This window comes from Pongo abelii, chromosome 14 (assembly GCF_028885655.2).
Source record: "Pongo abelii isolate AG06213 chromosome 14, NHGRI_mPonAbe1-v2.0_pri, whole genome shotgun sequence".
Classification (NCBI taxonomy): Eukaryota; Metazoa; Chordata; class Mammalia; order Primates; family Hominidae; genus Pongo; species Pongo abelii.
In genome coordinates this window covers 30,448,997-30,462,433 of record NC_071999.2, presented here as the reverse complement: position 1 = coordinate 30,462,433, position 13,437 = coordinate 30,448,997, and the positions used below count along the sequence as shown (strand labels likewise).

The window sequence follows — 13,437 nt, the reverse complement described above, 5'->3', positions numbered from 1 at the left end:
GATAGGCTACGGCATCCTCCCAAAACAGGGTTTTAAGTGACATTCTATATATGCTGGAAGGTACAATCACTGGCCCACTGCCTCCACACAGCTTCCAAAACAGTTGGACCAAATTTATAGCCCTTGGCAGGAAACTAGAAAGTTCTTTTTATGAAAAGAAAGCTGAACAGCTGACAACGACCCACGGACACTGACATCTAGGGATCCCTTAATACAATAGTGGGTACTGGCTGACCATTCTCCAGGCAGGCAATCAGTCATCAACCACAGTGGCCCCACTCCACACACAGCCCTAGCAGTCAGGTTTCTTGTGTATAAGCTTTAAAACACGTGCAGACAGCATCACCATTTATAAGGGAAACAGAAATCAAAACTACGATAAGGTACCACTTCATACCCGTTAGGATGGCTATTATAAAACAAACAAAACCTGAAAAATCACAAGTGTTGGCAAGGACATGGAGAAAGTGAAACCCTTGTGCATTGCTGGCAGGACTGTCAAATGGTGGCTCTGCTATGGAAAATAGCAGGGTTTTTCCTCAAAAAGTCAAACACAGAATTACCATACGACCCAGTAATTCCATATTTAGGAATATACCCCCAAGAATGGAAAGCGGGGAACTGAAACAGATACCTGTAGGTCGATGCTCACAGCAGTGTTATTCACAGTAGCCAAAAGGTGGAAGCAACACAAATGCCCATGAACGGATGATGGGATAAACAAAATGTGGCAAATACATGCAATCGCATATTACTCAGCCTTCCAAAGGGAGAAGATTCTGACACATTCTACAACACGGATGAACCCTGAAGACCTGCTAAGGGAAATACGCCAAACACAAAAACAGAAATACTGTACAATTTCACTTGCATGAGGTACCTAGAACAGGCAAAATCATAGAGACAGAAAACAGAATGGTGGTTACTAGGGTCTGGAGGCAGGCAGCAATGAAGAATTTTTGTTTAATAGATAGGGTTTCAGATGAAAAAGTTCTAGAAATGAATGGTGCGGATGGCTGCAAAACATTATGAATCTATTTAGTGCAACTGAATTGTACATTTAAAAGAGTCAAATGATAAATATTATGTTACACGTATTTTACACAAAAGGAAATGAAAATATATGAGCACACAGCTAATGATCACCAGGTTTTTGAAGAAAGCCTATAGAAAATAAATCAAAACACCAGGGGTGGGCGATAGGGAGGGTGGGAGAGGAGAGCAGAGAAAACACAGAATGCAAAAGCAAAGTTAGGGGAATGCTTTCAAAAACTGAAAGTGAGATCATACAGAAGACTCATGACAAAGGATAGAAGATCAAGGTGAAAAAAAATACCAGGAAGTAAAACAAAAAAATCTATGGAAAATGAGACAGAACGATAACAAAATTGGAGGATCAACCCAAGAGATTCAATATCTGACTATCAAGAGATGCAGAGGGAACAGGGAAGCTGGAGAGGAGGAAAACTATCACAGAAATAATACAAAGACACTTCTGAGAATCAAGAAGAGGAAATTCAGAGACAGAAATGGCCCACTGGTGGTCCACTGAATGTCCAAAATAATGGAAAAAATTCACTTTGGGAGGCTAAGACAGGCAGATCATGAGGTCAGGAGATCAAGACCACTCTGGCTAAAACGGTGAAACCCCGCTCTACTAAAAATACAAAAAATTAGCTGGGCATGGTGGCGGGCGCCTGTAGTCCCAGCTACTCGGGAGGCTGAGGCAGGAGAGTGGCATGAACCCGGGAGGCAGAGCTTGCAGTGAGCCAAGATGACGCCACTGCACTCCAGCCTGGGCAACAGAGCGAGACTCCGTCTCAAAACAAAAAAAAGAAAAAATTTAAAAACCTGCCCGAAGTTTCATGGTTGAAATGGCATGTGCTTAAGGAGGTACAGAAAATCTGAAATGCTTCCAAAGGGGGTGGAGCAAGAGTACGAGATAAACTCTCACCTTCCATGGTAAAAAGTCAAACAATGTCTAAATGTTTTTAATTTCTTTGTCTTTTTTTTTTACTTTTTTTGAGACAGAGTCTCACTCTGTCACTCAGGCTGGAATGCAGTGGCGCCATCTCGGCTCACTGCAACCTCTGCCCCCTGGGTTCAACTGATTCTCCTGCCTCAGCCTCCCGAGTAGCTGAGGTTACAGGTGCCCGCCACCACACCCAGCTAATTTTTGTATTTTTAGTAGAGACAGGGTTTCACCATGTTGGCCAGGCTGGTCTCGAACTCCTGACCTCCAGTGATCTGCCTGCCTTGGCCTCCCAAAGTGCTGGGATTTCAAGTGTGAGCCACCACACCTGGCCTAAATGTTTTTAATTTAAAAACTAATATAAACATTATTTTGAAATATAAAAATAAAATTTTTAAAAAAAGCAAAAGCGCTGAGGTTGGCTGCCTCCAGGGAATAGGGAGTGAGTGGGAAATACTGAACCAAGGGCAGTCAATTTTTTTGTTAAAAGTCCTATAGTATCTCTGGACTTTTAAAGCCATGTTCATCCTTAAGTTTTATCTGGTTTTATTTCAAAACAACATATATGCAACTTTTATTTACATACAAAAATAGGCAGGTGAGAAATGCTAATAAAATTACTCCAGGGCGAGCCTGGTTTCTCACACCTGTAATCCCAGCACATTGGGAAGACACAGCGGGAGGATAGCTTGAGGCCAGGAGTTTGAGACCAGCCTGGGCAACATAGTGAGACCTCATCTCTACAAAAAATTACAAAATTAGTCAGGCATGGTGGTGCATGCCTGTAGTTTTAGTTACTCAGAAGGCTGAGGCAGGAGGATCACTTGAATCCAGGAGTTCATGACTACAGTGAGCTATGACTGTATCACTGCACTCCATCCTGTGCAATAGAGTGAGGCTGTCTCTAAAAATGTAAATAAATAATAATAAATAATTATTCCAAAAGCTTTTCCACTAAAGTGTCAAGAAGTGCTAGAATCTACTTACCAAAAGTCATCTGAAGATGGCTCTCTTGCCAATTCTGGGAAGTGACTGCCAGAGAAACGGAAAACAGAGTGGTCACAAAACTGTGATCAAAGACAGACATTCTGATCAAAACGATCTAATTCTTAGATTAGATATACAAACTTACAGATTCTCAGGGACTTCTTACCAAGTTAATATTTGCAGAAATAAACCACTTTTTTTGTTGCTGTTTTTTTTTTTTTTTTTTTGAGACAGAGTCTCACTCTGTCACCCAGGCTGGAGTGCAGTGGCGCAATTCCGGCTCACTGCAACCTCTGCCTCCCAAGTTCAAGCGATTCTCCTGCCTCAGCCTCCTGAGTAGCTGGGATTACAGGCACATGCCACAATGCCCAGCTAATTTTGTATTTTTAGTAGTGACAGGGTTTCATCATGTTAGCCAGGCTGATCTCGAACTCCCAACCTCAGGCAATCCATCTGCCTCGGCCTCCCAAAGTGCTGGGATTACAGGTGTGAGCCACTGCGCCCGGTCAGAAATAAACCATGTTTTAACTGTTCAGAGTTTAATTTGGGATCCATTCAGTTATAAACACATTCCATAGTAACTACTTTATCCTTTCAAAACATCAGAAAGTCAAGATATTTGACTAAGTAGCTAAAAATAAACTTATTTTCTTGAAAGAATACAAGTAAATTTTCAGTAAATGATAAACACACTGACCCATAGGTTACTCCGGCAATGCTGCACTTCTTAAAGTTCATGATATTGCATGTAAGCGTTCCAGTCTTGTCAGAAAAGAGATATTTCACCTAAATCAAAGAATAAAAGAAATATACATCAGGAAGTATTGAGATGCAAAGATCAACAAATGAAGTTTTCCTTCTGTATTTTTCAAAACCTGTATGAAACGGGTAGATTTCCCTAAAGCAAGCAAATTAGTAACAAAAAATATATGAATACTTTAATGTTTAGACCACTTACAAACTTTCTTCCGTAACTAATTATATAATCAAAGTGTACAGAAATATGCAGAGGGAGCTGCAATAAGAGCTCTGACTGAATGATGTGCTACTGAATGATATGCACCATCATTCTACACTTAACATTTGAGAAATTATGTCATGGATTAGTGAGGGAGAGTAATTAACAGAATTGCCTCCAAAGGAAACTCCAGTTTTTCAGTGGTCTTCCAAAAAGGCGTCAGGACTTGCTGAGTGCTAGATACCTTCCAGAGATCCCAGAGAACTGGTCTAGGGAAGCAGTATTTTACTGTTGTATAGAAGAGGGACTGATTATGTGAATTGCTTACTCAGTAATTTTTCATAATGATGCAATATAAACAAATACACTGGGAAGCTTTTTGAAAACAATCAAAGGGACTTCAAGTTATTAAAGCTCCTAAAGAAGTCAAATACTACATCTAAATATAATATTAGTACCCTACGGGTAATTTATACTTTAAACAATTTTTTACATGCAGTAAGTCTAGGGGTATGGAAAATTTAGTAGAATCTGCCTTTAAGTAAGCAGGGATTCTTTCTGCATTTTTAAGAAAAGTAAAATATCATATTAAAAAAAACTAAAGGCCAGGGTCAGTGGCTCACACCTGTAATCCCAGCACTTTGGAAGGCCAAAGCGGGTGGATCACCTGAGGTCGGGAGTTTGAGACCAGCCTGGCCAACGTGGCAAAACATCATCTCTACTAAAAATACAAAAGAAATTAGCCAGGCATGGTGGCAGGTGCCTGCAATCCCAGCTACTCAGGAGGCTGAGGCAGAAGAATCACTTGAACCCGGGAGGCAGAGGTTGCAGTGAGCCGAGATCATGCCATTGCAATCCAGCCTGGGTGACAAGAGCAAAATTTCGTCTCAAAAAAAATTTTTTAATGAACATTTTATAATAAGGGCTTATTAAGATTTGCTATCACTTTGCCTACTAAATTTTAACTTATCCTTAAAGTTCCAACTCAAAATTTCTTCCCCATGCAAACTTTCCCCATATCCTCAATTAGGATGAACTATTGAAGCATCCATGGGTACTTCTTGAACACTTTCAATCCTTTAATTATTCAGGTCCAGTTCAATGACACCTGCAAACAATTATATACTGCACACTGTGCTAAACTAACAAAGGCAACCAAAGACCTGTATAGGGCACACCCACACCCTCACAAAGTCTCCAGAGAGAAACGGACACTACATCACTCATACCCCTTATTTTACTGTATTTATGTTTGGAAGACTGTTGTGGGAACATAGAAGACAGACTAACCAAGCCCGGAAAACTGGAGAAGAGTTCAAAGAGGAGGCAAATTTAGCCTGATATGCACCAAGAACTCACTGATTCTTACAGGAGAAGGATTTTACCAACAGATAAAGGAAATGACAAAGCCATTCTAGAATGAGAGAACATAAGCAAAAAAAAAAAAAAAAAAAAAGAGGATTGACAGCACAAGGTCCAAGGCCTGCTCTGGGTGCTGTATCCAGCCCTTCGTGACCAGAGCTCCAAAGGCAGCGGGAGGATTTGTGCTCTGTGCCAAGGACATTCTCTGTAATAACAATCCATCCTGTTATACTAAGAATTTACAGCACTTACATGAATATACACAATTTAAGGAAAGATAAAGACAAAAATTAACTCTAAGTAGGTTTGGAAAATTATATCAAAGAAACACAATCACTTGCTTTTTTTTGTCTACAAAGGTCTATTTTAGTCTGCAAATTTGAGCTTCAGTTTTCTGGCAATAAACTCAAAAATGATACACAAACCATCACAGAATTCACTCTATCCTCAAGGAAAGATAAACAAAGAAAGCAAGCCTACCTCCATAAGGGAGTTTTTCTAACCCACAGATCAATGAGCCATGTCGCCTGCATTTTCACAGAGGGACAATGAGGAGCAGGGGAGATGCAACATGGTAACGTGCCTTCACCAGGCAGGGAAGCTTGGGAAGACCAGATCTCGACAGACAACCCGAAGTCCCCAGTCTGACACTGAATAACCAGGTGTCCTTCGGTAAGTTACTCCTTTCCTTCTCTATAAAATGAAGGTACAGCACCCTCCCCTTAGGGTTCCTGGTGGGTTTGAATAGGGTGTATGAAATGAAATCAAAATCTTTAATGGCAAAAGGCATTCAAAAGAGGTTAGTCCTCAAAAATCAACAAGTAGGACCTAATTAAACTAAAGAGCTTCTGTACAACAAAAGAAACTACCAACAGAGTAAACAGATAACCTACAGAATGGGAGAAAATATTTGCAAATTATACATCCGACAAAGGTATCCAGAATCTATAAGCAACTTAAACAATTGAACAAGCAAAAACCAAACAACCCCATTAAAAAAATGAGCAAAAGACATGAACAGACATTCTCCAAAGAAACATGCAAGCAGCCAAAAAACATATGAAACAACGCTCCACATCACTGATCATCACAGGAGTGCAAATCAAAACCACAATGAGGCACCATCTCACACCAGTCAGAACGGTTATCATGAAAAAGTCAAAAAGCAACAGATGCTGGCAATGCTGCACAGAACAGGGAACACTTATCCACTATTGGTGGGAGTATAAATTAGTTCAGCCACTGTGGAAAGCAGTATAAAGATTTCTCAAAGAACTTAATACAGAACTACCATTTGACCTAGCAATCCCATTACTGGGTATACATCCAAAAGAACACAAATGGTTCTAACAAAAAGACACATGCAGCATGTCTATCACAGCTCTATTCACAATAGCAAAGACATGGACTCAACCTAGATGCCCATCAACAGTGGATTGGATAAAGAAAATGTGGTACATATACACCATGGAATACACAACCAGAAAAAAAATGAAATCATGTTCTTTGCAGCAACATGCATGGAGCTGGAGGCCATTATCTTAAGAGAATTAATGCAAGAACAGGAAGCCAAATACCGCATGTTCTCACTTATTAAGTGGGAGCTAAACATTGCATACTCAAGGACATAAATATGGGAACAAGAGACACTGGGGACTATTAGATGAGGTTGGGGAAAAGCATTGAAAAACTGTTGGGTACTATGCTCAGGTACATGAGTGATGGGATCATTCATACTCCAAACCTCAGCATCATATAATATACCCACATAACAGACCTGCACATGTACCCCCTCAATCTAAAATAAAAGTTGAAAAAATAATTAAATTAAATAAAACATTTAAAAAGAGGTTATTCCTTATAGGAATGTCAATATCAGACACAGACATAATGCAAAGCCCAACTTAGTAAAGGCCAAGAGGAGTTCAGGGGTAAAGGTGGAAAAGATACTGTTCCCTAGAGTATTCTATAGACAAAATTCGGAACATGCGAGAAACGCATGTCCTTTAAATTGGCCCCCACACGTTTTGTAGGGTTACTCAATATCTAAGTATCTTAGCCATCGTTTTCCCTGTCATTTGCTTCTGATAATACTTTTTTAAGGTCCCAAATGATGTTGCACTGTATTTTTTATATTACTTCTTTTTTTTTTTTTTCAGGTTACTTCTGGGTGATACGACATAGCTGTGTCTCAAAAAGCAAGACAAAACTGAGCAACGCTTATATTTACTGGCACATTCAAAAGTATTATATAGCTCTTCAGATGTTCTAGCCATGTTCATGGAGAAGTATTTTTGCAAAATCTTTCCATGGTTCTTCTGCTAACACTCATGTTCCCTCATGCTCATGTCACCATTCCCAAAGTTCCCAAAGAGGCTTTTTCACCTGCCCAAGCTCTTCATTAAGGTTTGATGTCCTGGCCATGGCAGGAGTGTCATTTCCTATGTAATACATATCTGTGTCCTGAGAGAGAGAAAACAAGAGACAGGATTTCAGAAAATATATACCATTAATCCTTCATTCAGATTAACACAGAAAAGAAGTTAAGAATGGGTAATTTAAAACCCTTTTATTTTAATAGAAATGCTAATTTTGGCTGGGTGCAGTGGCTCACACCTGTAATCCCACCACTTTGGGAGGCCGAGGAGGGCGGATCACGAGGTCGGGAGATCGAGACCATATTGGCTAACATGGTGAAACCCGTCTCTACTAAAAAAATACAAAAAAATCAGCCAGGCATGGTGGTGGGCGCCCGTAGTCCCAGATACTTGGGAGGCTGAGACAGGAGAATGGCGTGAACCTGGGGGGCGGAGCTTGCAGTGAGCTGAGATAGCACCACTGCACTCCAGCCTGGGCGACAGAGCGAGACTGTCTCAAAAAGAAAAGAAAAGAAAAGAAAAGAAATGCTAATTTTAAATTTTGGGTGAAAAACAGTGGCAACGAGGATAGAGAAGCCCAGTGATTTGAGGGGAAGCATAGAATTAACATACAGAAAATTGGCTGGGCACAGTGGCTCACGCCTGTAATCCCAGCATTTTGGGAGGCCGAGGTGGGCAGATCACTTGAAGTCAGGAGTTCGAGACCAGCCTGGCCAACATGGTGAAACCCTGTCTTTACTCAAAATACAGAAATTAGCCAGCCATGGTGGTGCATGTCTGTAATCCCAGCTACTCAGGGAGGCTGACACATGAGAATTGCTTGAACCCAAGAGATGGAGGTTGCAGTGAGCTGAGATCACACCACTTCACTCCAGCCTGGGTGACAGCACAAGACTTCATCTCAAAAAAGAAATATATATATACACACACATAAGCACACACATACATATATACATACACACACACGATTTATATTCATATATATATGATTTGATTTCAAGATAATCATTTCACAACCTAGACTAACTCACGATTCTGACCTTGCTGACGGGATTGCTGTGAAGATCAAATAAAAACGCACATCAAAGTGCCTGGTCTACAAATACTGGCTGCTGAAGTCCACCGCTTAAGAGCCATGGCAGTCCTTCAAAAATCTTATCTCCACCCTTACAATCAAATCCAAGTTGACTATCACAATGAATTTTCATATGCGAGTGACCACTATAGTAAACACACCCAAGAGGCCTTTTCTTCAGTCCTAATTAGATGTTAAAAGCGTGAATAGAAGGTGCAGCCAGATGACAGGCACTGGCTCAGCATTCCACCCCATTCTCTGACCAATCCTCACAACAACCCCTTGAATAGGTACCACTGCCCTTCCATTCCCCAAAAACACCCTCACTGGTGATCCCTGGCCAGTTCTTTGTATGGCCAGTTTAAGCCCCTGGACCTAACGGTAAATGAATATAGTTCTTCTTTTTTTTTTCTTTTTCTTTTTTTTTTATTTTTATTTTTTTTTTATTATTATTATACTTTAGGTTTTATGGTACATGTGCGCAACGTGCAGGTAAGTTACATATGTATACATGTGCCATGCTGGTGTGCTGCACCCACTAACTCGTCATCTAGCATTAGGTATATCTCCCAATGCTATCCCTCCCCCCTCCCCCCACCCCGCAACAGTCCCCGAAGTGTGATGTTCCCCTTCCTGTGTCCATGTGTTCTCATTGTTCAATTCCCACCTATGAGTGAGAATATGTGGTGTTTGGTTTTTTGTTCTTGCGATAGTTTACTGAGAATGATGCTTTCCAATTTCATCCATGTCCCTACAAAGGACATGAACTCATCATTTTTTATGGCTGCATAGTATTCCATGGTGTATATGTGCCACATTTTCTTAATCCAGTCTATCATTGTTGGACATTTGGGTTGGTTCCAAGTCTTTGCTATTGTGAATAATGCCACAATAAACATACGTGTGCATGTGTCTTTATAGCAGCATGATTTATAGTCCTTTGGGTATATACCCAGCAATGGGATGGCTGGGTCGAATGGAATTTCTAGTTCCAGATCCCTGAGGAATCGCCACACTGACTTCCACAAGGGTTGAACTAGTTTACAGTCCCACCAACAGTGTAAAAGTGTTCCTATTTCTCCACATCCTCTCCAGCACCTGTTGTTTCCTGACTTTTTAATTATTGCCATTCTAACTGGTGTGAGATGGTATCTCATTGTGGTTTTGATCTGCATTTCTCTGATGGCCAGTGATGGTGAGCATTTTTTCATGTGTTTTTTGGCTGCATAAATGTCTTCTTTTGAGAAGTGTCTGTTCATGTCCTTCGCCCACTTTTTGATGGGGTTGTTTGTTTTTTTCTTGTAAATTTGTTGGAGTTCATTGTAGATTCTGGATATTAGCCCTTTGTCAGATGAGTAGGTTGCGAAAATTTTCTCCCATTTTGTAGGTTGCCTGTTCACTCTGATGGTAGTTTCCTTTGCTGTGCAGAAGCTCTTTAGTTTAATTAGATCCCATTTGTCAATTTTGGCTTTTGTTGCCATTGCTTTTGGTGTTTTAGACATGAAGTCCTTGCCCATGCCTATGTCCTGAATGGTAATGCCTGGGTTTTCTTCTAGGGTTTTTATGGTTTTAGGTCTAACATTTAAGTCTTTAATCCATCTTGAATTGATTTTTGTATGAGGTGTAAGGAAGGGATCCAGTTTCAGCTTTCTCCATATGGCTAGCCAGTTTTCCCAGCACCATTTATTAAATAGGGAATCCTTTCCCTATTTCTTGTTTTTCTCAGGTTTGTCAAAGATCAGATAGTTGTAGATATGTGGCGTTATTTCTGACGGCTCTGTTCTGTTCCATTGATCTATATCTCTGTTTTGATACCAGTACCATGCTGTTTTGGTTACTGTAGCCTTGTAGTATAGTTTGAAGTCAGGTAGTGTGATGCCTCCAGCTTTGTTCTTTTCGCTTAGGATTGACTTGGCGATGCGGGCTCTTTTTTGGTTCCATATGAACTTTAAAGTAGTTTTTTCCAATTCTGTGAAGAAAGTCATTGGTAGCTTGATGGGGATGGCATTGAATCTGTAAATTACCTTGGGAAGGATGGCCATTTTCACAATATTGATTCTTCCTACCCATGAGCATGGAATGTTCTTCCATTTCTTTGTATCCTCTTTTATTTCCTTGAGCAGTGGTTTGTAGTTCTCTTTGAAGAGGTCCTTCACATCCCTTGTAAGTTGGATTCCTAGGTATTTTATTATCTTTGAAGCAATTGTGAATGGGAGTTCACTCATGATTTGGCTCTCTGTTTGTCTGTTATTGATGTATAAGAATGCTTGTGATTTTTGTACATTGATTTTGTATCCTGAGACTTTGCTGAAGTTGCTTATCAGCTTAAGGAGATTTTGGGCTGAGACAATGGGGTTTTCTAGATATACAATCATGTCATCTGCAAACAGGGACAATTTGACTTCCTTTTTTCCTAATTGAATACCCTTGATTTCCTTCTCCTGCCTAATTGCCCTGGCCAGAACTTCCAACACTATGTTGAATAGGAGTGGTGAGAGAGGGCATCCCTGTCTTGTGCCAGTTTTCAAAGGGAATGCTTCCAGTTTTTGCCCATTCAGTATGATATTGGCTGTGGGTTTGTCATAGATAGCTCTTATTATTTTGAGATACGTCCCATCAATACCTAATTTATTGAGAGTTTTTAGCATGAAGCGTCGTTGAATTTTGTCAAAGGCCTTTTCTGCATCTATTGAGATAATCATGTGGTTTTTGTCTTTGGTTCTGTTTATATGCTGGATTACATTTATTGATTTGCGTATATTGAACCAGCCTTGCATCCCAGGGATGAAGCCCACTTGATCATGGTGGATAAGCTTTTTCATGTGCTGCTGGATTCTGTTTGCCAGTATTTTATTGAGGATTTTTGCATCAATGTTCATCAAGGATATTGGTCTAAAATTCTCTTTTTTTGTTGTGTCTCTGCCAGGCTTTGGTATCAGGATGATGCTGGCCTCATAAAATGAGTTAGGGAGGATTCCCTCTTTTTCTATTGATTGGAATAGTTTCAGAAGGAAAGGTACCAGCTCCTCCTTGCACCTCTGGTAGAATTCGGCTGTGAACCCATCTGGTCCTGGACTTTTTTTGGTTGGTAAGCTATTGATTATTGCCACAATTTCAGCTCCTGTTATTGGTCTATTCAGAGATTCAACTTCTTCCTGGTTTAGTCTTGGGAGAGTGTATGTGTTGAGGAATTTATCCATTTCTTCTAGATTTTCTAGTTTATTTGCATAGAGGTGTTTGTAATATTCTCTGATGGTAGTTTGTATTTCTGTGGGATCGGTGGTGATATCCCCTTTATAATTTTTTATTGCATCTATTTGATTCTTCTCTCTTTTTTTCTTTATTAATCTTGCTAGCGGTCTATCAATTTTGTTGATCCTTTCAAAAAGCCAGCGCCTAGATTCATTAATTTTTTGAAGGGTTTTTTGTGTCTCTATTTCCTTCAGTTCTGCTCTGATTTTAGTTATTTCTTGCCTTCTGCTAGCTTTTGAATGTGTTTGCTCTTGCTTTTCTAGTTCTTTTAATTGTGATGTTAGGGTGTCAATTTTGGATCTTTCCTGCTTTCTCTTGTGGGCATTTAGTGCTATAAATTTCCCTCTACACACTGCTTTGAATGCATCCCAGAGATTCTGGTATGTTGTGTCTTGGTTCTCGTTGGTTTCAAAGAACATCTTTATTTCTGCCTTCATTTCGTTATGTACCCAGTAGTCATTCAGGAGCAGGTTGTTCAGTTTCCATGTAATTGAGCGGTTTTGAGTGAGATTCTTAATCCTGAGTTCTAGCTTGATTGCACTGTGATCTGAGAGATAGTTTGTTATAATTTCTGTTCTTTTACATTTACTGAGGAGAGCTTTACTTCCAAGTATGTGGTCAATTTTGGAATAGGTGTGGTGTGGTGCTGAAAAAAATGTATATTCTGTTGATTTGGGATGGAGAGTTCTGTAGATGTCTATTAGGTCTGCTTGGTGCAGAGCTGAGTTCAATTCCTGGGTATCCTTGTTGACTTTCTGTCTCGTTGATCTGTCTAATGTTGACAGTGGGGTGTTAAAGTCTCCCATGATTAATGTGTGGGAGTCTAAGTCTCTTTGTAGGTCACTCAGGACTTGCTTTATGAATCTGGGTGCTCCTGTATTGGGTGCATATATATTTAGGATAGTTAGCTCTTCTTGTTGAATTAATACCTTTACCATTATGTAATGGCCTTCTTTGTCTCTTTTGATCTTTGTTGGTTTAAAGTCTGTTTTATCAGAGACTAGGATTGCAACCCCTGCCTTTTTTTTTTTTCCATTTTCTTGGTAGATCTTCCTCCATCCTTTTATTTTGAGCCTATGTGTGTCTCTGCACGTGAGATGGGTTTCCTGAATACAGCACACTGATGGGTCTTGAGTCTTTATCCAATTTGCCAGTCTGTGTCTTTTAATTGGAGCATTTAGTCCATTTACATTTAAAGTTAATATTGTTATGTGTGAATTTGATCCTGTCATTATGATGTTAGCTGGTTATTTTGCTCGTTAGTTGATGCAGTCTCTTCCTAGTCTCGATGGTCTTTACATTTTGGCATGATTTTGCAGTGGCTGGTACCGGTTGTGCCTTTCCATGTTTAGAGCTTCCTTCAGGAGCTCTTTTAGGGCAGGTCTGGTGGTGACAAAATCTCTCAGCATTTGCTTGTCTGTAAAGTATTTTATTTCTCCTTCACTTATGAAGC

The 13,437-nt window shown here is 40.0% G+C and overlaps 1 protein-coding gene across 6 annotated transcripts in view; it reads right to left on the bottom strand.

The window, feature by feature from the left end:
* Nucleotides 1–13,437, bottom strand: part of ATP8A2 (ATPase phospholipid transporting 8A2) — a 663,838-nt gene that overhangs the window by 470,611 nt on the left and 179,790 nt on the right. For all 6 annotated transcript variants that reach the window (XM_054528828.2, XM_054528822.2, XM_054528830.2 and 3 more), the window contains 3 exons: nt 7,665–7,742; nt 3,657–3,745; nt 2,960–3,004 (listed from right to left, as the gene is read on the bottom strand). In XM_054528828.2, the coding sequence (XP_054384803.1) occupies nt 2,960–3,004; nt 3,657–3,745; nt 7,665–7,742 (212 nt within the window). The remainder of the gene's footprint in view (nt 1–2,959; nt 3,005–3,656; nt 3,746–7,664; nt 7,743–13,437) is intronic.